At 46.2% G+C, this 24,640-nt stretch overlaps 1 protein-coding gene across 1 annotated transcript in view; it reads right to left on the bottom strand.

The window, feature by feature from the left end:
• Window positions 1-295: 295 nt before the first annotated feature.
• The window catches only part of LOC144506901 (spectrin beta chain, non-erythrocytic 5-like), a 69,143-nt gene continuing 44,798 nt past the window's right edge, over window positions 296-24,640 (bottom strand). Inside the window, exons 14-27 of the mRNA XM_078233254.1 lie at window positions 24,400-24,515; window positions 21,744-21,956; window positions 19,096-19,248; window positions 18,695-18,825; window positions 17,496-17,747; window positions 15,544-15,831; window positions 12,752-12,980; window positions 9,514-9,653; window positions 7,859-7,958; window positions 6,481-6,651; window positions 3,710-3,874; window positions 2,021-2,247; window positions 1,369-1,555; window positions 296-544 (exon numbers count right to left, since the gene is read on the bottom strand). Of these exons, the coding sequence (XP_078089380.1) occupies window positions 296-544; window positions 1,369-1,555; window positions 2,021-2,247; window positions 3,710-3,874; window positions 6,481-6,651; window positions 7,859-7,958; window positions 9,514-9,653; window positions 12,752-12,980; window positions 15,544-15,831; window positions 17,496-17,747; window positions 18,695-18,825; window positions 19,096-19,248; window positions 21,744-21,956; window positions 24,400-24,515 (2,621 nt within the window). The remainder of the gene's footprint in view (window positions 545-1,368; window positions 1,556-2,020; window positions 2,248-3,709; window positions 3,875-6,480; window positions 6,652-7,858; window positions 7,959-9,513; window positions 9,654-12,751; window positions 12,981-15,543; window positions 15,832-17,495; window positions 17,748-18,694; window positions 18,826-19,095; window positions 19,249-21,743; window positions 21,957-24,399; window positions 24,516-24,640) is intronic.

Raw genomic sequence — 24,640 nt, forward strand, 5'->3', positions numbered from 1 at the left:
CACTACCCACCCACCCAACCTTCCTGCCCAAGATGGGGAAAAATGCAAATATCACTTTCCCAACATACCGTACCTACTGCTGCCAACCTAAAATTTGAGGCTGGGTTGGATAAGGCCCTTACGTGGCCACTTCATAGCTTTAATAGGTTTTCTGCCTGAGGCCCAACCCCACTACCTGCCCAAAGGTGAAATTGCTTCTGGGTTTGGGCTGGCGGGTTCCTGTGGGGAGTCCCATCCATTCAATTTTACACAGAACCTGCCTTGGGAGGAGGGTAAAATTCTGTCCATACAGGGATTAACTGCCCCAGTTATCCAGCGCAACCTGTTGTGCACCTGGACCTACCTGATGGAACCGCACTGAGTGCTGCAGTTTTTTCCTCCTGTCATCACAGGCTGCTTCCAGCTCCTTCCAGCAGCTCTGCAGTTCCTTACACTTGCCCTCAATGTCCTGAGCAGTGTGGTGCTGCGATTTGATCATCTGTTTGCCGATCTCCAACACTTTCTGGACTTGTTGCTTGTGAGTGTTCACTTCAACCTGAAGCTCCTGCACCAGGGAGAAAGGTCATGGTTACTGAAGGACTCGATAGCTCAGGCCTTCATGGGGAGGAGGAGAAAAAAGGGCAAGTAGGGGTTGGGGAGTTATGAGGGGAGGAAGGGAGAGGTGATCATGCCCACTCCAGGATGCCATTACACAACATATTACTTACTATATCAAGGGAGGCGATAGCCTAGTGCTATTATCGCTAGACTATTAATCCAGAAACTCAGCTATTGTTCTGGGGATCTGGGTTCAAATCCCACCACGGCAGATGGTGGAATTTGAATTCAATAAAAAATATCCAGAATTAAGAATCTACTGATGACCATGAAACCATTGCCGATTGTCAGAAAAAACCCATCTGGTTCACTAATGTCCTTTAGGGAAGGAAATCTGCCGTCCCAACCTGGTCTGGCCTACATGTGATTCCACAGCCACAGTAATGTGGTTGACTCTCAACTGCCCTCGGGCAACTAGGGATGGTCAACAAATGCTGGCCAGCCAGCAACGCCCATGTCCCACAAATGAATAAAAAGAAAAAAAAAACGTTTTGGTGTCCAATATAGCACAATACTGTACCAACCCCCACCCCTGCATCCAATCATTTGGCATAATGCTTTACCCCATGGTACAACTGTGCTGAACTTAGGTTTCTGAGGAGTGAAACTCAACTGCTGCAGGACCTAAGCATTATTAATTCTCCAACCTCCAAACACCAGGTCCCACAGCCGATACCTTGGTCTGCAAAAGTACCCAAACCTTCCACGCATCAGGACCTACCTGGTAAGTCTCCAGGAGCAGGGTCAGGCTAACAGACGGGTAAACCTTACCTTCTGTTTCTGTAGCAGGCTCTGTGCTGTGTCCAGAGACTTGCCGTAGTTACATGATGTGGCACTTGGAATGCGCTCAGCAATCCATTTCAACTCCAGGTCACTGTAGTGGTAGAACTCATACAGAGCCACTGTTGCTTCCAGAACCTTCCTTCTCTGTCCTAGTGGGTTCTGGAGTGATTCAAACCTATAATGGAGGAGGAATGGGGAGCAAGGAATAAGAGAGAATAGTCATTTAACTTTGAAATAATTGATCCAAGGACCTTTCAAAAGCAATGGCAGGTGATTAAACAAGGAAGATGTAATTTCAAACAAAGGTCAAATAACAAACAGAGAACAAACTTTGTGTTGGTGAAGGGAAGCCTCATGATTTGTGTCCATCAGTGAATGAAATGTTGGTGATGGGAAGTCCTTGATGGGGTTGTAGGGAGTGATTTTGCTATGTTGCACCTTCCAGACCTCGGCCAGCTCAAAACACGAGCCTTTAAGGGGTAGTCTGTAGGTGTCAGCCACCAGTGATTGCTCTCTCAGTTCTCCTCTCTCTCTACCAGTCTACCAGTCTCCCTTTTCACCATTTCCCACCCCACCCCCCCCACCTTCCTCCACCCAGTTTCCCCATTTCAATCTTCCCCAGTCCAAGCACCAGTCTCACCATTCGAGGTGTTTCTGAGTCTGTTCCAGTATACTCTGTGAATCAAAGTGATCTGTTGCCACCTTCCTGGCTCGGTTTACAATGCCATTCATTTTCTCTGCAAGTTCACGCATGTCACTCTCCAGCCACTTGTGTTCCTTGAGCAGAAGTCTACTGGATCGCAAGTCATGACCTGTATCACTGTTCTGGAGCATCTTCTCAATCTGTTCAAGCTTTGTTTTTGCATCCTAGAGAGGTAGATAGAGATGACAGAAAGTAATGGATGAAATAAAATCAGTCGAACACTGAAACATAAGAAATAGAATCAGTCAGATCCTGCAACTGAGTATGCAGCACAATCACAATACACGAGGCACAAAATAGATTTTATTATTTGTTATACAAATAGTGGCTCACAAAATAAAGGTTTCACCTTAAATTCATGGTTCCTCTCAAATGGTATCACCAGTGAGGGTGGTGAACAGTTGGAGGAACAGTACTGAGGGAGGGCTGAACTGTTGGAGGAACAGTACTGAGGGAGGGCTGAACAGTTGGAGGAACAGTACCGAGGGAGGGCTGAACAGTTGGAGGAACAGTACTGAGGGAGGGCTGAACTGTTGGAGGAACAGTACTGAGGGAGGGCTGAACAGTTGGAGGAACAGTACTGAGGGAGGGCTGAACTGTTGGAGGAACAGTACTGAGGGAGGGCTGAACTGTTGGAGGAACAGTACTGAGGGAGGGCTGAGCTGTTGGAGGAACAGTACTGAGGGAGGGCTGAACTGTTGGTGGAACAGTACTGAGGGAGGGCTGAACAGTTGGAGGAACAGTACTGAGGGAGGGCTGAACTGTTGGAGGAACAGTACTGAGGGAGGGCTGAGCTGTTGGAGGAACAGTACTGAGGGAGGGCTGAACAGTTGGAGGAACAGTACTGAGGGAGGGCTGAACAGTTGGAGGAACAGTACTGAGGGAGGGCTGCACTGTTGGAGGAACAGTACTGAGGGAGGGCTGCACTGTTGGAGGAACAGTACTGAGGGAGGGCTGCACTGTTGGAGGAACAGTACTGAGGGAGGGCTGCACTGTTGGAGGAACAGTACTGAGGGAGGGCTGAACAGTTGGAGGAACAGTACTGAGGGAGGGCTGCACTGTTGGCGAAGCAGTGCAGAGGGAGTGCTGCACTATTGGAGGAGCAGTACTGACGAAGTGCTGCACTATTGGAAGAGCAATACTGAGGGAGTGCTGAATAACTGGAGATGCCATCTTTCAGATGAGGTTTTAAACTGAGGTTCCTCTGCCCTCCCAAAAGAACCAGTGGCACTATTCAAAGAAGAGCAGGGGAGTTCCAATGTTATCCTGGTCAATATTTATCTCTTAACCAACATAAATAAAAAAAAGCTATCTGGCACCATTTTAAAGTATGCCATTGGTTTCAAATATGGTTTGGGATGTTGTGATAATATACACTTGGTCTTCCTATAAACATTGTGAAGTGCAATGCCACAGCTTTATGTGCTTCTATGCAACTAATGGAATGAATAAAATGCAGGCAACAATCTAATGTTTGTCTTGTGTTTCCATGGGTATCTCACCCGAAAGGAAAACAACACCTTACTTGTCATAATCTTCAGTACGGGTCCTTTCACCCTAAGAAACAGCGCCCCATAACCGGCCATTGCTACAGTACCCACGCCCCCATGTTAAACACTTGCGCACCTGCAATAGCTCCATGAGTTGTTCCTGTTGTCCAGCTTGCCTCATTTTGTCCCCACGCTCCGCCAGCTTATTGTGGAGCTTTGTCCACTTCTCCCATAATGCCATAAGTTGGGATTTGATGTGGTCCCTGGCGTAATGCTTCTCCTGGATGAGATTGTTGCCTGTCTAATGGTGAAAACACAAACATGTCTGAAATACAACATAAACACATACAGTAACACCAGTGTCACTAAACATTTCAATCACTGTCATACAAGATGAGTTTACACTTATTATAGAGTCATAGAAGCTTAAAGCATAGAAGGCCATTTGCCTAATTGTGAATACTTGTCTTGTTTGAGCCATGTCTCTAAATACAACTATTTCATAATCCCCATGTGACATTTGGTGCCTGTACTTCACTAACCTTATTAGTCACACTACGAACATTGACATACATATAATTTAATACCCACTTTATTATTGTTGCTATCTGGTCCCTGGAACTTTCGGATTTGACTAATTTTACTGCTGTTTAGGAGGGCTGCATATTAATCTAAAGATGGTAAGCGAGTGGTGGGGGTGAGGGGCAATGGCAGCCTTCAGGTTGGGAAACCCGGAAGATCAGATTTGCTGAAATCTTGCTGAATTTAACGACAGGGCTCAATTAACATTGTTCACCTTGGTTTCCCAACCACAGCGGGTGGGTAGGAGTTCAGCACCAGGACACACAGTACACAGGAGGGAGAAAGAATTCAGAAAGGCTGGAAAAAAGGGGCCAGTGGCTGGGGAGGGGATTATATGCGTCAGGCGGAGAGATTAGACGGATCTGGGGGAATCAGGTTTGGGGGCGTGGGTGGGAATTGTCTGTTCATGGGAGAGGGTGAAGTTGCTAAATTGGATCCAAAGGTAAACGGAAATACAGCAGCCCATCACTCTTTAGTTAGCCCGAGACCTGGAAAAACTAGATAACTGGGGTTACAATGACAGTTAACTTTGAGACATACAGGGTCATTATAATATTTAATTGACTAAGATGAGAGTCAGTTTGTTGAACAACCAAATGTACAAATGTAATATCATTACGTTTCGGGGGCAGGGCCTATTCCTGCTGGAGAGGCTGAAATCAGCGTGTTGGGAGGGCCATTGTGCATGCACCAATCTGTCAGTGCTGAGATCGACACATGCGCAGTGACCCCGCACTGGCAGCCTCCATCTTTGCTCGCCAGCTCAACCACTGGCCAGCCCCGCAATGCCGGCCCTCTGCCCCCCCATGGCCCGATCGCTGGCCCCCCCGACCATTCCTGGGCCCAGCCCCGACCTCCCCTCTCAGCCCACCCGATCTTTCCAGCCACCCTCCCCCACCCTCACCAACGCTGGCCCCCCTCCTTCCCCGACCGATCCCTAGGCAGAGTGGCAGAGTGGCAGAGTGGCAGAGTGGCAGTGGGACCCCCCCCCCCCCTCTTCTCCCCCCCCTCTCCCCCACCCCCCCCCCCACCCCACCCCACCCACACCGATCTCCCCCTAGGCCCTGCCCCCTAGGCCCCACCCCCAATAGGTCCCACCCCCTTGGCACTGCCAGATGCCTGATGGGCAGTGCCAAGGGACCCCCTCAGCATTGGCACTTTGCCCTTGGGCAGTGCTTGGGACATAGGCTGGCACTGCCAGAGGGCCCATGCCCAGGGGACACCACCCCCTGGCCGCACAACCCCCTAGGGCACCCGATTGCCTCCCCTTCATTCCAGCGGGGTCAGGCCACTAGTCCTGAAAGTGGGGAGCTAGTGCAATCCCCGCTGGAGTGAAACACTCTGGTGGGATGGGAGAGGCTAGCGGGCCTGGAGAATTTAGTCCCAGGCCCATTGATTGTATTTAGATCAGATTTAAATCTCTATTTAAACAGTGCCGGAAATCCGGTGCTGGGAGACGCGCTCGGGGCCGGTCGCCCAGCGTGAATCGCACTAATCCAACCCTGCTGAAATCTCCCATCCCGCTGCACTAAAAAAATCAACGCAGCGGGACAGGAGAATCGCCCCCACTGTGTCATTCTAAGCAAACTAGAAATAAATGGGGACAGCTTATTAGACCTCATGTGATAGAATATCCGGCAAATAATATTCACTTAGAACAACACAAGATCAGTAAGTTGGCTGAAGTAACAGAGAAAAGATGATCCACAAAACTGTGTAAGGAGCCCCCGGAACCTCACTATCACACAGTGCAATGACCCATTGACCCCGATACCCCTTATCACAGTATGATTACCTCACTGATCCTGATACCTCAGACTCACACGGTACAGTTAACCCATTGTAACTCATACCCCAGTATCACATGATACAGTTACCCCATTGATAGGAGACTCAGTATCACACAATGTTTCTGCAGCCTCTGTGACAAGAGGGTTACAGGCATAATTAATTAGCTCTGTATTTTACCCTGACACATACTATCCTGATGTGGAGATGCCGGCGTTGGACTGGGGTGAACACAGTAAGAAGTCTCACAACACCAGGTTAAAGTCCAACAGGTTTATTTGGTAGCAAATACCATAAGCTTTCGGAGCGCTGCTCCTTCGTCAGATGGAGTGGAAACACTCCATCTGACGAAGGAGCAGTGCTCCGAAAGCTTATGGTATTTGCTACCAAATAAACCTGTTGGACTTTAACATACTATCCTTCCAGAGATGGATGTTGGTGGTGGGCAATGTGTGTTTCTTATGAGTCTCTGAGTGAAAGACTGGCAATGGGTGTGCTTTAAGGAAGCCTCAGTTAACTGGACCTCAGCGGTTATACCTTCCTCAGGTCCTCCACTCGAACTTGGTTCGCCATCACCTCCTTCTCCACAGCCTCATGTCTCTTCAGTTTGCGGAGGATGTTCGTCAGGTCTCGGTACGATTCATCCGATGCAATCTCGTACTTTTCATCAATCCACATTAAAAGCTCAGCTACGTCTCTATTAAATTCCTAGAGGGAAGGAAATAAAGGATTAAAACAGGATTTCGACTTTGATCAGACTCCATCTGGAGTACTGTGTTCAGTTCTGGTCACTGCACCTCAAGAATGATATATATCTTTAGACGGGTGCAGTACTAATTCACCAGAGTGGTATCAGAGCTAAAAAAGTTACATTCTGAAGATTGATGGCATTGACCAGGCTTGTATTCTCTTGAGTTTAGAAGTTTGAGAGGTGATGTTTAAAGGATTTGATAGGATCAGCAGAAAGAAATGGTTTTCCTGGGTGGGTAAGTTTAGAACAAAGTGGTCTAACATTATAATTCGAGCTAGGCTATTCAGTTAGGAAGTCAGGAAGCACTTTTTAACAGAAAGGACAGCAGAAATCTGGAACTGTGTCCCTCAAGAGGCTGGGGGTCAACTGGAGATTTCAAAACTGAGATTGTTAGATGTTTGCTAGGTAAGGGATATGGAATAAAGGTGGATAATTACAACTGAAGGGCAGTTGTGTCCAGAAATTGTCCAACTGAATAGTCGAACAGGCTCAAAGGGTGAATAGCCTCCTATTCCAGAGTACACTTTCCCTCTTTTAAGTTTCAGCTCAAATTCCCTTGTTTGCCAGGTTTATTTGTGACAATGCCAATCACATTGTCAGGTTTAATTCATTTATCGCTTAAGGATGCTGAAAATGTTCATGATCTCCCCCCTGAGCCATTGCTTTCCCACAGTAACTGGCCTCAACTCCTCAAAGTTTAGGTTCCATAAGCTTGGAATCAGATTGGCTTCTTTCCTTACACCTCCAACAGTTATACCTCCTTTCAATGGTATTGCAACCTTGAGATTGTACCCAGTTCTCCAGGTGTGGACACCAGTAACTGGAATTGTACCCAGTATTCCAGGTGTGGGGCACCAGTGACCAGAACTCTACCCAGTACTCCAGGTGTGGCCACAACTGTGCCTTTATTATCTCCCTTTGAGATTTGAGCTTGATCCGTTTCCTTTCCTTACTGATGTTCCACTGCTTTGTTTCACTGAACTCTCTATCAAAATGACTGCTGATTCTACCTACATAATGTCAATGGCTACACTTCAAATAAAGAAGTAATTCATTGAACGTGAAGTGCTTAGGGCCATTCTGAAGATCTGAAATGTCTACACAAATGCCACTTCATTCTTTCAAACAAATAAATATCATCAAACTGTTGAAATGGATACAGACCTGGAGTTTCTGTGACTCGAACAGCCTGGTCCTCCGAAAGTCACTGCTCCGATTCAGGTCATTCCATCTGTCGTTAATCGTAAACACTCTCTTCTGAATCCTAGACATTAGGAGAAATATTGCATACAGCTCAATTCCTGATACCAAACAGTTCGGAACAAGATCTCTGCAATTCACAACACAAGCAACAGCACCAGAACAGAGTGACTGCTCTTTCATCCTCAATGATCACTGCAGGACCTTGCTGCATTCAAAGTGGCTGCCAAGTTTGCCTCCATGACAGCAGTGATTTTGACAGTAATTCATTGTCTGTGAATTAGAATGGGAGCTCCTGAAGATATGAAAGGTGCCATGTTAAATGAAAGTTCTTTCTTTCCCATAATTTGCTTCTGGAAAACGTCTAGAAAAATGTGGAAAAAAACCTGCATTTACATAGTGCCTATCATGACCTTTAGACATCCCAAAGTGCTTTACAGCCCATGAAGCACTCCTAAAGTGTAATCATTGATCTAGCAAACAATATACTGCTGTGAAATGCAGGCTTTTGGCATCATAGCAAGGCCAGCATTTGCCTATCTCTAATTGCCCATTAGGTTCTGGAGTTAGCGGTAGGCCAGCTTCGATAAGGATGGCAGATTTCCTTTCCCAAATGTCATTAGTGAAACAGATAAGTCACCATTATTGAGACTAGCTTGGAACTCCAGATTTGATTAATTGAATTGAAAAGATTGTGGTATTTGAACCCACAGTCCAGTCACCTTATCATCATGCCACCATCTCCCCTACAAACTTTAGAATGAACTAATATAACTATAGTTATGGCCAATGCACTAACCAGGACGTCTTTCGGACTGGTGGGAGGAAACCAGAGCACCCGGAGGAAACCCACACAGACACGGGGAGAACATGCAGACCCCGTAAAGGAAATGACCCAAGCCAGGAATCGAACCCGGGTCCCTGGTGCTGTGAGTCAGCAGTGCTAACCACTGTACCACCATGTGCCCCAGAGAGACCATGGTTGAGATACTATATGTGTATTTTGCATCTGTTTTCACTAAAGAGGATGCTGCCTATGGCGCAGCATAGAAGGAGACAGTGGCGGCATTGAATAAGATAAAAATAAAAAGCAGGTACTTAAAACAAGATGAATCACCTAGTCCCAATAGGGTGCAACCTAGGTTATTAAGAGAAGTTAGGGTGAAATTGTGGAGGCTTTGGCCACAATCTTCCAAGTGTCCTTTGGTATGTGGGTGGTGTTAGAAGTCTGGAGCATTGCACTCTCTGTAAAAAAGGGAGAGGGATAAACTTGGCAACTGCAGGCCAGACAGCCTATCATCAGGGTGCAGAACCTTTAGAGGCAATCATTCAGGACAAAATGAATTGGCGTTAGGAAAAGTATGGGCTAATAAATGGAAGTGAACATCGATTTGTTAAAATCAAATCTTGTTTGACTAATACAAAAGCAAAATACTGTGGATTCGGAAATTCCAAATTAAACACAGAAAATGCTGGAAATACTCAGGAGGTTAGGCAACTTCATGGTCATCACCCTGAAATGTTAACTCTGTTTCCCTCTCCTGGCCTGATGAGTATTTCAACATTTTCTGTTTTTATCTAATCTTTGACCAAGCCGATTGATTCAAAGCAATACATACGTCTTGTTAGCATAGTTGCTGTTTTGGGTGAGTCTCGATGCTTTGTCTTGCAGCCCCTGAATCCTCTGGTTTGTTAGCTTCAGCACATTCTCAAAGTCTTCATGTCTCTTCAACAAGCTGTTCACAGAGTCCACGTTATCCTTAAAAAACAATTCAAAGGGTTATGGCTCTTGGTGCTGAGATTCACAGCCTTGGCTCACTTCAACATCAGTGTGGCCCAGAGAGAGCGTTTTCACCTCAGGGTCAGAAACTATGGGATTTGAGTCCAAATCCCGAGCCTTAAACACATAATCCAGACTAACTCCAATGCAGTACTGAGGAAGTGCTGCACTATCAGGGGAACTGCCTTCCAGAAGAGATTAAGCTGCGACCCCACATGCTCTCTCAGTTGGATATGAGACAGATCCCAAGGCACTATTTTAAAGAAGAACAGGAGATTTCAGCTGGTGTCCTGGCCAATTATCCTTTGACCAACATCACACAAGTAGTTTATTTAATCATCATCACATTCCCATTTGTGGGATCTTGCTGTGGGCAAACTGGTTCCTACATTACAACCGTGACTACACATCAAAAGTTCCTTGTTAGATGTGCAGCCCTTTTGGTCTTCCTAAGGTCCTGAAAGGCACTGCTTAAGTAACTTTTAAAGGTATTTCTTTTCCATGTATTGTGTCCTGTCAATTACTGAGACCTGAGAACCAGTGCCCAGAACCCATAATGTGCTAACTCAGATTTTGCTCTGCATGCTGCATTCTCCTGTGTGGCATTGCTGCTTAGAGCATCCTACCCCAGCATAAAGTCAAGGTCAGGCACATCATGGTTTGATTAAAACCCACCCTCAATAACTTAATGTCTCAATGTCAGCCAATATCCCCAGCACTGCCCAGACCAGGTTACACCGATTGGTCACAGGGGGCAAGAAACAAGGGGTAGGATTGTTGGAGGCAACCAAGGGAAGGAGCATAAAGTGCGTTCCTGGAGGCCAAGCCATGAGGAAGGATCATCAACTCTGGCTGGAACCTTATTCTCTGGAGAGCAGAAGAGAGAGAAAGGGACATGTGACACTCAACACTTTTCATTAATTTGGAGAAATTGAATCCAGGAAAGTTATTTTCTCAGACACTGGATTCGAGGACTGGGAGACTCTGTTTAATGTTTTTGGTGGCAAAGGTAAATATAATTGTGCAATTAGTGGGTGCAGTATAACAAATGTTTTTAAGAAAGACTGGATGCATTGCCACTGGCAGGGAGAATATGAATGGTAGTTCCAGAATCACAGCAAGCAAATTGAAAGGGTTTGGAAGTCTGGGCTGCAAAGAATTACAACACAGAACAGGTCCTGCACCAACCAGTCTGTGTTGGTGTTCATCCCCTGGCCAAAACCATTTACCCACCATGTTTCTTCATTTCCCTTTCCTTCAGCCTTTGAATGTTGACACAGTCTCTGCTTCAATCATTCACTGTAATGCATCTCATAGCTCTCTGTACTAAATCTCTTACATGGAATCTTGCATCTATATCCCTAAATTCTAGATCTCTCAACCACTGGAAATAGTCTCTTTCGATTTATTTTCTCCCTTCCTTTCATAAATTTGAATACCTTGATCAAATTATGTTCCAGTCTCCTCTGTTCTAACAAAAACAACTCCAATTTTTCATATTTTTTTCATATTTGTATTTCCTCATACCAGGTGCTGTGCTGCACTCTCTCTCCAACACTTCAACATCTTTCCCATAGTGTGGAACCCAAAACCGCACACCATGCTCCAACTGTGATCTTAGGTAGATCTTCTGGTACATCTTGACTTTTATGTTCTGTACCTTGTGCCATAAAACTCAGTATTTGGTTTATGTTTTTATGGCTTTATTTATTTGAGCTGTTGCTTTTAATGTCTTGTGACCCTGAACTTCCAAATTCCTCTGTTCTTCCAATCGCCCAGCCATCTCCAAAGATTAATCATTGCTTTTACCAAAATCTGCTACCTCACATTTACTGACACTCGGCCTTTTGCACCATCGTATCAATATCCGCTTAGTTTCCTTTGGCTCTCAGAGCTATTTACCATGCCTCTTATTTTAATTAACATCTGCAAATTTAGTCAGTACTCTCTCTAACCCCTTATCCAAATTATTAACAGTGAACTGGTGTGGTCCAAGAACTGAAACATGTAGGACAATACTACCCAGGTCCAAACATCCTGAGCAAGTGCCCTTAACTCTTATTCTGTTCCCTTTATGCCAATTGGCTTTTAATCCTGTTTGCTACCTTCTGCTTTCTCTAAATACATGCCCAAAAATCCTCTGATGATACGATGGAATGATCCCACAATCAATAAGGAGAAATGTTTGAAGGGAATTATCTCAGAATTTTGAAGGATAGAAAATCACCAGGCTATGCAGCTCCAATCTCCATCTTGACCTTCTCAACGAGTTTAGGTCCCCACTTGGAGTCCTTCAAAGTTACAAAATCTACTACACTAGCTCTGCCTTATATTCAGCTAACCACAGGCTGGTAGTACAGTGCTCCCCTGACCCAGTGCCTTATTTCTCTGTATTACTACAATTAGGAGATATCACTCTGCCTCGGGCACCATGTTGAGTTTCTTAATAATTGGATGAGTAGATTCAATTTGGTTTTAGCCTGACTTGTCTTCTTCTGGGAAATGTTTTGTTTTGTCCATCCCTAGACAACCTGAACCACTTAAAAACCAACCAAATAGTGTGGGACTGGAGTAATGTGTAGCTCAGATTAGGTAGGGATGGCAGGTTCCCTTACCTGGAGGACATTAGTGAACGGGGTTGCGCTTTTATGAAGTAGCAACTTTGATTCCATCAGTCCACAAATTATTACATTTATTACCATGGCGAGGTATAAATTCAGAACCTCTGGTTTACATGTCCTGCATGGTAACTAGGATACTGTGCTCTAACTTAGGAAAATTCTAGTCAGTAGAGAAAAGAAACTTGCATGTCAGCAGTTTGAACCTGGATCCTAAGACTGAACAGGCAGTGTGCTAAGCCACTGCTCCATCCAGTTTCCTGCTTGTGCTGTACCTAGTATTCAGTGGTAACACGAGTAATCATTAGCAGGAGAAAATACTCATTCTTCACTTTGAACAGCGTCAACACTCAAGAGGAAAGACCTTCTGAACCCAATCCATAGGATGTACAATTTCAGACTTGCCAGGCCCATGTGTACAATTGGAAGTTTGGTGCGTAAGAAGCAGAGAGTGGTTACCCCAAGGTCACTGATCTTCAGGAAGGCTTCGTGGCCTGAGAATTTTGCCTCAATGTGATCTGCCTCCCGATTAAACTGTTGCAGCTCAAGTCCTTCCTGCAGCTTTTCATTTCGTTCCTTCCACGCAGTCTCCAACTCCACCTGCATGTCCATCATTTTTTGCATCATTCGAGGAACAGCAGAGTTTCCCTTTATCACTCGATTCCCCAGGTCATGCAGCTCCTTGAACCTTTCAAAGAGAGAAGAAGCATTTTAACACCACTCAACATTTCCTAACCACAACCTATTATAAACTCCATGTTGGCCAGCTGCACCTGGCTTAACTGCAGCATCTTATTCTCATCAATTCCATACTTCCCCCCAGCCTGGTAACCTTTCCTCTGCCCTTTTGAGGTTTATTTATTACCAGATGTTGCCAGAGGGGTCTATGGGGATTCTCCCTCCTCCCATGATATGGCTCACAGCCTCAGTAACCCAGTAAGTCCTTGGTGCTAAACCATGATACTAGCCATTAAACGTTTGCTGCATAGAAGCAAGCCATTTGGCCTATCAGTTCTGTGAAGCTTCTTGTGTTGAGTTGGGGCTTGGGGAAGGTTAGATTCCAACTTCCAGACAGAATTTAGATTTTCAGTTGGCTAGAGAGGCGCGACCATGAACAGTGCACAAGATTAGAGGAAGTACATGATAATTGTCCCATACTGAAGGAGTATCTTGGATCCTAGACAGTGGTGTAGAAGAATGTGAATGGACAGGGCAAGAAAATGTCAGGACAATAAATGAAATAATGGGATAATGTTGGAGGTGACAAAAGGATGAGCTGCTTCTCATCTTCAACCCCGCCAATGTGGAAGTTGGTGAAGTTGAAAGTGAGAAGCAGGGAGGGAGGCATATCATTGTGCGGGAAAGGAGAGGATTCGGGAAAAAGGCAGACATAGTGAAGGACGATGGTAGCAGAAAATGAGGAGAACATTTCCAAGGTCTAATGTTGAAAGTGGAATAATTGGAAGAAATGTGACAGGAGAAAAGGATGGCTTGTTTATCATAGAAATCATAGAAACCCTACAGTACAGAAAGAGGCCATTCGGCCCATCGAGTCTGCACCGACCACAATCTCACCCAGGCCCTACCCCATATTCCTACATATTTTACCCACTAATCCCTCTAACCTACGCATCTCAGGACACTAGGGGGCAATTTTAACATGGCCAACCAACCTAACCCGCACATCTTTGGACTGTGGGAGGAAACCGGAGCACCCGGAGGAAACCCACGCAGACACGAGGAGAATGTGCAAACTCCACACAGACAGTGACCCAAGCCAGGAATCGAACCCGGGTCCCTGGAGCTGTGAGGCAGCAGTGCTAACCACTGTGCTACCGTGCCGCCCCGTTTACAGGAAACAAGATGGAAAGAAGGATAATCCAGGGAACTGTGGAATCTGAGAGTTTGTAACAGAGACAGAGAGAGGAGTGCAGACAGCAGAGAGAAGAGACAGAGATGGGTCAAGTGAAGGTGAGGCATGGGTAGAAATTAAAAGTATTGATTAAAAATTCAAAGGATCAGAGTGAGAGCAGAAAGCAGCGGCCACACAATATGGCTGAGGAGAATTAAGGAATGGGGCCTGAGTAGGTTGGAACAAAGAACACTCTATGTAACCTCCAAGAAAGATCATGGCTTTGTGTGTTTCCATAGCAACTTTTAACTGGAAGAAATGCGTGAAGTTGAAGAGAAGCTGTTCAAGGTGAGCACAGCCACATGTAGGAGGTTAGTGCTGACTGGATGCTGTGTTGGTGAGGATTGGAACAGTAAAGGAACCAACGACATTCAACAAAAACCTGCACTAATATAGCACCTTTAGCATAGTTAAATATCTCAAGGCATTTCACATCTGACAAAATTTTACACTGTGTCATTTAAAGAGATATTTAGACAGCTGATGAAAACATGGTCAAAGATATGTTTAAGAGGGTCTGAAAGAGACGAGAAGAATAGAGATGAAAAGAAGATTCAATGGAGAATTCCAAATTTTAAGGCCAAGGCAGCTAAATTCATGATGTGGAGATGCCGGTGTTGGACTGGGGTAAGCACAGTAAGAAGTCTCACAACATCAGGTTAAAGTCCAACAGGTTTATTGGGCAGCACAAGCTTTCCGAAAGATTGTGCTGCCAAATAAACCCGTTGGACTTTAACCTGGTTATTGTGAGACTTCTTACTGAGCTAAATTCATGGCAGCCAATGGTGGAGTAATGAAAATCGATGATACAGAGATGTCAGAGGATTGAAGGGCTGGAAGAGGTTAAGAGATAGGGAGGGTGAAGGCCATAGAGGAATTTGAACACAAGGATGGGAATTTGAGGAAATTAAGGCCTGGTCTGATTGGGAGCCTATGTAAATCAGTAAACATAAGATGAACAAAACATGGTGAAAATTAGGTGAGAGGCAAAAGGATGACAAGATCTTGATTGGAGTCAGAATTTGAAATCATCAGACCTGAGATTGTAAAGGCATCGAGGGATTTTAGTCCCTGATAACTGAAGGGATGATGTAGACTGAAAACTGGAACAGCTTCGATGTAGATTAATGTTCAAGATTGAGAAGCATGCATGCAACAGTGTATGCATTCTTGACTTGTACTTATCGGTCTCCTCCCTGCCTTCTACCCCACCCAACGCCCTACAGTTTCAGTTCAAACACAGGACCTACATATTAACTTATCATTTCCACTTCGAGTGCTGGTCTGCACTGCAGTTCTAGCGGTAAGAGAGGTTGCTTTTCACTGGTGCTTTTCTTACTTGATTTTCTGTGCGTTGATCTCCAGCAGCAGATCACTATGTTCTTTCAGAAGGTTTTCAGCAGAGCCCACATCAAATCCCATTTCCTTGCTGTTCAGCTTGTCTTTCATGGTGCCGGCCCAGAGGAGAAGCTCTTTGCTCTCCTGGTTGTAGCGCTGTTGGTTGTAAGCGTCTGACAGAAGCTGCTTTCTCTTTGAGGCCTGAGTCTTCACCTTTTGCAGCAGTGCCTCCATTTCACTCACCTGCTCCATGATAGCAGCACTCTCTGCAGGATTGGTGCCCTGAATTCTGAAATAGCACACATCATTAGATATAGGAGCGCCTAACACTGTCCAGCCACCTGACACATAATATTACAAGCTGCAGGATGGACCTCAAGGAGTGTTATGTGGTAATATTGTACAGTTGTTCCAAACATGACACTCGCACTGAGATTGGTGCCTGAGCCCTAGATGAACTAACAATTTTAGTACATTGAAGAAAATTGACATATCAGATGTCAGTTACCTCTCAGTGGTAGTAGATTCAAATACCAGAGGAGATAAACTCCTTGCCAGAAACAACATGGAAGTTCACACATGGGGCAGAATTTTATGCTTCAGAGGTGGGGGGATGGGGTGGGGTGAAGGGGTTGGGGAAGATTGGCGAAGATTGTCAAATTGCATGGACGGGATTCCCCTGCCCCAATCCAGATGCAATCTCACAGTTGGATGGGTAGGGACTCAGGCAGGAAACCCATTCTTTCATCTATTAATGCCCTTAAGTGACCACTCAATGGCCTTTTCCCACCCAGCCTCATTTTTTGGGCTGGCAGATACAGAGTATGGTGAGAAAGAGAGAAATAAACTTTTCTCCATCTCAGACAGGAAGGAAGAGGGTACCTTAATCTGAAGGCCCTTTCAGATTTGAGGAGCCCACTCCTCAGGAGCTTGGAGCTCTGGTCCTCCCTCCCCCATCCTGGCCTATTTCCCGATGCAACAATCGCCCCCTTCCCTACCACCAAGACATTCCCTACCCTCCCACCCTTGGAAGCTTACCGTGAGAATGATCCCAGGACATAGTTCCAGGCAGAGTGCTAAAGTACTTCTTCTGGCCACTGCAAAGCTGTGCCTGGAAACATGGGAGAGCTGTTGGCCAATATGATTGTCCGACAGCTCTCACGGGTGGGATTACTTTCCAAGGACGGACGAAGGTCTGTCCGCTGCCAATCAACAGTCAAGTGAGCGTTAAATGGCAATGGTCTTCTGAGAGTCGGTGGTATGTTACATGCTGACTCGGCACTCATCATCCTTAAAATTCTACCTTTGGAGCTTTATCACCAAACAGTAGTTGTGTAGAGGAATACAGGAAGGGACATTGAAACAGATACTCCAATCTCTTAAGGAAATAATTGGATTCGTGAGAGGACGGGGGATAATATTGAGATCATAGATGAGATGGAATAGCATCAAAAATGCAAATTTATACTGATTTTGCTAATTGTGTATAACCTGCGTTGTACCTGCCCTGGAAGTGTTTGATGAGACAAGGTAGCATAGCTTTACTTTGTATTAAACCCATGTTTTACCTGCTGTGGAAGTGTTTGATGGGAAAGCATGTAGGGAGCTTTACTCTGTATCTAACCTGCGTTGTATTTGTCCTGGGAGTGTCGGGACAGTAGAGAGAGAGTTTACCCTGTATCTAGTCTGTATTGTACCTGCCTTGGCAGTGTTCAATGGTTACAGTGTAAGGGAAGCTTTACTCTGTATATAACCTATCCTGAACAATCCCTGAGAGTGTTTGACAGGACAGTGGAGAGGGAGCTTTACTCTGTGTCTAACCCATCCCACCACAGTGGCTTCTACAACAGGAAAATTCCTCTACTTGACGAATGCAAAAACAAGTCAGAGAACCAAACAACATCCACAGTACGAACAAGTTGCAGTGAATGATCCTCATTAACAGGTACATACGAGTGAGCCATTTTGGTCAAGTATTCGATTCTGGTTTCTAGTGCCTGGATCTCCCGCTCAGACATGACTAATTTGCGCCTCTCGTCGTCCACAGCCTTCTTGCTGTTGCTGATCTCAGTGAGGGAGAGCAGAGCGAGCTTATCCTGCAGCAGGGCTGTCGTGTCCTGGCACTTCTGAAGAAAGGATTTGACATCTGCTGTGCCGATCAGCTCCTTCCCCTTCTCCTCTTTCAGAATTAACATTAGGTTCCACCTATAAATCAACAATCAATAACATGGATTTTGAAACAGAATTATACCCCTGCGAACCACTGCGGTGTTTGCTCCTATCAATTCAATGTCCTTTTTATGCTCATTCAAGAATGAGAGATGATCTTATCCGAACATATAGTAATAGGGGAGGGGCTTGACTGTTGCTGGAGCTCCTTCCTGTGAGTTGTACTGGTTCAAGAAGGTAGCTCACCACAATTTCTCAAGGGCAATACAAATCAGCAATAAACATTGGCCTTGCCATTGATGCTCACATCCCAAGAATTTTTTTTAAAATTTCAAGTTGCTTCACAGGAGAATTACCAAAGAAAATTTGACGTCAAATTACATTTGAGTTGCTGAACAACTAAACATCATAGAGAGAGGATTGCTTCATACTGCCCTCCCTGGGTCTGTTGCCGATATTACACTAAGGAGTCTCGACTGTTGACTTTGAGTTTATTCCACACATCACAACACTGAACGCTTTAATTGATTGATGTGTGGCTAATTCTAATTGGAAAGCTCATTCATAAACTGGCTCAGGTTCAATAGGCTGAGTGGCTTTATGTACTGTAAAGTGCTACAAAATGTTGAATGGCTTAAGGCTTTGCCTTACTGTCCTCCAAATCTCACTAAGTGTTGAGTGCTCTTTGCAAACTCTGGTCTTCAGTTCTGATGCTATCTTCTTTTGCCTCTTGTGCTACAGCTAAGTTATGCTTATTCTTATGGTATTTTTATCCTACATATTTTGACAAGTTATTATATCTTAAAGATCAGCAGCCTCAGCCACTTTAAAAGTGTGAACTCATGAACCTTACATTTAGCGGACCATCTAAATACTAAACTACAGACTCGATCCCTAACTGTGCAGAGTGAACTCACAACTTAGAATCTCACAGACCAACAACAACACCTGGGGACAAAGGTGCTCAATGAGCTAGATTTCACCTTTTATGAATTTCCTGCTGTTTTGCCCTGATCTGCTGCTCCTTGCTGTGTTTACTTTTGACAAATTCATCCACCAATTGGTTAATCTCGTCCAGTCGGCCTTTCCCAGCAGCCAATTCTGTCAAGAAGTTCTGAAATATGAAACCATTTCAGTCAGCTGTAATAGTTTGACAGCAACCATCCAGTCCAGTGGGACAACATATGCAGATGTGGAGTGAGATGTGGTTGATGGCGGGGGTGGGGATGGAGGGAGGTCACAGAGAGAGACAACACAGATTGGGGTATGGGGACAGAGTGTGCCATTGTTTGGGGTGGAGGGGGTCACAGAAAGAGACAACACAGATTGGGTATGGAATCTAAGTGGGACGTTCACAGAGAGATACATTGCAGATTGGACAAACCTCATATTTCCTCTGCATGACCTCCACATTGTCCGACTTGGGCTCAAAGGTTTTGAAACCGTTCTCCTTGTCATTCATCCAGGAGTCAAAGTCGTTGCAGGTGTTATAGAACTGGTAGAGCTGGGTCATTTCCTGCAGTGTTTTCCTTCTGGCCTACAGTGGGGTATGACAACAGGGAGAAGGTGATAACTCTGTGCTGGGAAACATAAATAACCGACTTTTCATTCGCACACACTGTCGCAACTATGTGTTTTTTAAAAATACATAATTTTCCATTTTTCTTTTCCTAGCTGGGTTTTTAAAAATTGGAACCCTCTGAAGTCAATGGAAACTACCCAGTGAAACTACACAGAGGGGGGCGGGGGCTGAAGCCGGCTGCTGACTTCTTGGCTGCAGGTGCCCCGATCTTCCCAATCTTCCAGTGTACTGGGAGATCTCCTGCTGCCTCCCCCCATGGACATTAGGAACCCCCACCCTTGCCAATCGCCTCCTGCGCCGGTCTACCCACCCCTTCCCGCCCCACAGACATCGCCACCCCACTCCAATTGCCCCCGTCTACAGAGTTCCCGTCTCCCTCCCGCTGATCACCCCCATCTGCAGAGTTCCCTCCCTCTCACCACGATCACCATCTCTGCAGAGTTCTCTTCCCTCCCTCCCACCCTGATCATCACACCGACAGTGCAAAGTTCCCTCCCTCCCACTCCTGCAGAGCATGCCTTTCCTCCCCACTCCCATCATAGCTCCACCCCCACAGGCTTCACCCCCACTCAGGCCACACACCCTTGGGCACTGCCTCTGGCAGTTATGGTGCCTGGTGGGCAGTGCCAGGGTGCCTGGTGGGCAGTGCCAGGGTGCCTGGTAGGCAGTGCCAGGGCTCCCGGTGCCCAGTGGGCACTACCAGGCTGGCACTCTTCCATAGGTACCTGCCTCCGACCACCCAATGGCCTCCAATCCTCCCGGCGAGGCCATCATATCTGGTCTCCGCTGGTGGAGACCAGTTGTGATTCTCGTTGGGGAGATCTTCGACCGGCGAGGTGGTTAAGCTAAGTGAGCCTGGATGATAGAGTCCAGAATTGCATGTCATTAATATTTAAATCTCACATTTATATCTGCAGGCCTCAGGTCCCACTCACCTCTTGGTGCCTTGGTGCAGTAGGGTTCAGCAGTTCCTCACATGAGGGTGAGTTCAAGTATGGGTGAACATAGGAATTGCTAGAAAGGTCAAGGTCCCTCCAGTTTACTTTAACTGGCAGTCGTTAGATGCAATGAAGGTGAGTGGGATTGTTGGCTAATCAGAGTAATTACTCTCTATTTATTAGTCTGCAACAAACCGAGAAATCCGCAGTGTTAGAGAGCTTTGGGAACCAAGGCCAGGATTTTATGTTCCCCTGGTGGGTTTTTAGGTGGTGCTGGATGGGGAGTGCGAAATTGCAGGAACAGAATTCCCTCCAGGTTCCTCCCCGCCCCAGTCTTGCAGTGATTTTATGCTGGGATGGTTAAGGCCTGGAATGGGAAGCCTGCCCTTGCCCCAACTGAGGCCCTTAAGTAGCCAATTCATGGCTACCTGGTGGCCATTTCCTGCCCAGCCTCAGACTTTAGGCTCGGGAACAGATGGAAGATCTATGGGGGAAGGCTGGAAATAATCAAAGTTATATTTGAGGTGGGAGGAATGTAAGGAACAGAGGGAAATGGACCAAGGGCAGGTTGAAGGGATTAGTTTAATTTGGTGTCATGTTCAGCACAACATCGTGGGCCGAAGGGGCTGTTCCTGTGCTGTACTGTTCCGTGCACTAGGTTCTATTAATCTATACATCTCTGCCATGAAAATATTCAAATATCCTGCTTCCACTACCTTTTATGGAAGAGAATTTCAAAGACTCATCACCCTCTGAGTGAAATGCTTTTGACTCATCTCCCTTTCAGCTGGGTGACCCCTTATTTTTAAACGGTAACCCCTTCCAACATGTTACGTTAACCATGTCATATACCCTCACACAGTGCTCCCATACCACTGAGGGAGTCGAAGGAGTGCATTTTGTACATAGAGTCCCAGTGGTGCAAGAAAAATGAAAGCAGTCATCAGATGTCCCTGTGGCACCTGGCTGATCATCTGCCCCAGAACACCGTGGGACAATTCATTGGAGCTAAGCTGCAATAAATGGGGCTTTGGGTGACAAAACTGGGCAAACGTGACACTGAGTAAGTGAACAGGGAGTGAATAGCCTAACACTACTTTTTAAAAGGACTGGGGAATCAACAATTAAATCACCACAGATACTGACAACCACGTTTTGGTTCCTTAAAGAGAGTTTTCATGGGAGAGATAGAAAAAAAAACACCAGTGACCAGGATTTGGGAAAAAAGGAATATTTCTTTATTGTTACTATCTGACAAAGGGTCATTCCATCCTCACCAAGGAGACAGATTGATGTCTTAGAGAAAGACATCAAGTACGAAACCTACTTCCATCCTAGCTGAGAAAATGCACCTTTGTATATCCTTTGCGCAGTTGTTTTGATACATCAGTACAAAACATGCACGGATGTATGATTGGTGGGTATATGGGAGTGGGCACATCCTGATGTATATATGAAGTAGAACACAATCTGACAGATGCATGAGGGAGGACAGTGAGTGGGTTACTATACCTTGGCCTGTTGGCAGAGATCGGCATAGGAGGAGCTGATGGCTTTCTGGCTGTCCTCGATCGTTGCTGTGTTGAATTCCTCTTCAGGTTTGGTTTGTGAGGAGAATTGGATCTCAGTTGTCCCACGACGCATCGACCGGCTCCTTCGCGGCTTGCTGACCTTCCGTGTTGGACTGTCTTCAGTTGAATGGTCAGTGACTGTCTCACTTCCTACCTGCTCAACAAAACAGCACAGCACCATTAGCCAGGAGCCTGAAAGTTTGCACCTTCACTTTACTGCTTGTACTTTCACCAAGAGGCTGCAACATCCACATAACAAATGTCTCCACTGATACTGGCTGGATGCCAGCACACAACTGATCCCCTCACCACCACCAAAGAATCAACCACTCTGTGCCTCTGAAAACCTCTGCCAGCCTCACCCAGGTTGAACTAAAGACACCAACACCAGAAAAAGAACCCAGAGGGAAGGTCAGTGCTGGGGTGGGTAATTAGATGGTTGAATAACTAATTGAAGCAAAGGACGGTCTAACCCGATAGAAATAAGCAGGGCAACGGGATTAGTATTGGGGCGGCATGGTGGCACAGTGGTTAGCACTGCTGCCTCACAGTGCCGGGTTCAATTCCAGCCTCAGGTCACTGTCTGTGTGGAGTTTGCACATTCTCCCCGTGTCTGCATGGGTTTCCTCCGGGTGTTCTGGTTTCCTCCCACATTCTGAAAGCTGTGCAGGTTGGGTGGATAGTCCACGCTAAATTGACCCTAATGTCAGGGGGATTAGCAGGGTAAATATGTGGGGTTACGGGGATAGGGCCTGGGTAGGGTTGTGGTCGATGCAGACTCGATGGGCCGAATGGCCTCCTTCTGCACTGTAGGGATTCTATGGGCGCCTTCTATGCTCTGGCAAATTGACAGCACAGACTCAATGAGCTGAACGGCCTCCCATTTCTTCTGCAGAACATTATGATTTGATGTTTCTGCTGGGTCAAAATCCTAGAACCTGTCCTAACAAGTGTACGTGAACCAGATGGACAGCAGCAGTGCAAGAAGGCGGCCCACCACCAGCTTCTCACAGTCAATTCGGATGAACAACAAACGCTGACTTAGTTCACATCCAACGAAACAATAAAAAATTCTGCCGTTGAATAGGAAGCAATTGAAAAATGAGATTAAGAGGTTGACAAAAGTACAGGAGGAACGTTGGACAACAGAAACCAGAGAAAAGGTGAGAGAATCAAGGGTAGGAAGTGGGGTCAAAGTGAGAAAAAAAGGGAGAGTAGGGGAGGGGGAGAGAATTGCAGGATGTCTCAGGAAGAAAGTGACAAGGGGGCAGTGAGGGAAAGATAAGGAAGGGAGAGAGACACGAGAGGGCAGAGAGAAAAGGACAAGGAGGCTGAGAGAGAGTGATGAGGGGGGGAGGGAGATTGGGAGGACGGAGGCTGGGAGAGAGCGATGGGGAAGCAATGAAAGAGGAATGAGGGCACCAGAGAGAGAGAGAGAGGGAGGGATGGAGTGATGAGGGGGGTGGGGGAGGGGGGAGAAAGTGAGAGAGAGAAAGAGAGAGAGAGAGAGACACACACACACACTGTGACCTTCCCTCCGTCATAAGGTCAGAAGTGGGGATGTTCGCCGATGATTGCATAATGTTCAGCACCATTCGCGACTCCTCAGATATTGAAGCAGTCCATGTCCATTGAGATTTGGACAATATCCAGGCGTGGGCTGACAAGTAGCAAGTAACATTCATTCACACAAATGCCAGGCAATGACCATCACCAACAAGAGACACTAACCACCGCCCCTTGACATTCAATGGTGTTACCGTCACTGAATCCCCCGCTGTCAACATCCTTGGGGTTACTATTGACCAGAAACTCAACTGGACTAACCACATAAACACAGTGGCTACAAGAGCAGGTCAGAGGCTAGAAATACTGCAGTGAGTAACTCACCTCCTGACTCCCAAAGCCTATCCATCATCTACAAGACACAAGTCAGGAGTGTGATAGAATACTCCCCCACTTGCCTGGATGGGTGCAGCTCCAACAAAACTCAAGAAGCTTGACACAATCCAGGACAAAGCAGCCCACTTGATTGGCACCACATCTACATTCAATCCCTCCACCACCGACGCTCAGTAGCAGCACTGTGTACTATCTACAAGATGCACTGCAGCAATTCACCGAAGATCCTTAGACAGCATCTTCCAAACCCACGACCACTTCCATCTAGAAGGACGAGGGCAGCAGATAAATGGGAACACCACCACATGCAAGTTCCCCTCTAAGCCACTCGCCATCCTGATTTGGAAATACATCGCCATTCCTTCGCAGTCGCTGGGTCAAAATCCTGGAATTCCCTCCCTAAACGGCATTGTGGGTCAACCCACAGAACATGGACTGCAGTGATTCAAGAAGGCAGCCCACCACCACCTTCTCAAGGGAACTAGGGATGGGCAATAAATGCTGGTCTGACAGTGACGCCCATGTCCCATGAATGAATTTTTAAAAAAGCACACACGAGAGGTCGGTGGGACGGGGGGAAGGAAGGGACAGAGAAATGAGGTGTGGAAAAGAATAATGAGGAGGGCACAGAGGAATGAGGAGGGAGGGAGTGGGGGGAGAGAAGGACAGTGCTGTGTGTTATGCGTGTTACTCACCTTTGGATCACTCACAGGCACTGATCCCACTTTCCCCCTTGCGTTCAATGGCTGCTTTATATCTTGGGATCTATTCTCCAGGATATTAGCCTTGGTGCAGCTACTGGTCGCACCTGCTGTGAACACACAAGTTAATGAAGTGTTACTTTACTGGATTCCACATGCACTGCACTATGACCCTATTGTACAGAGTATCACACTGTGACACTGTTACATGCAGCATCACAGTGTGACATTCTTG

This window comes from Mustelus asterias, chromosome 18 (genome assembly GCF_964213995.1).
Source record: "Mustelus asterias chromosome 18, sMusAst1.hap1.1, whole genome shotgun sequence".
Classification (NCBI taxonomy): Eukaryota; Metazoa; Chordata; class Chondrichthyes; order Carcharhiniformes; family Triakidae; genus Mustelus; species Mustelus asterias.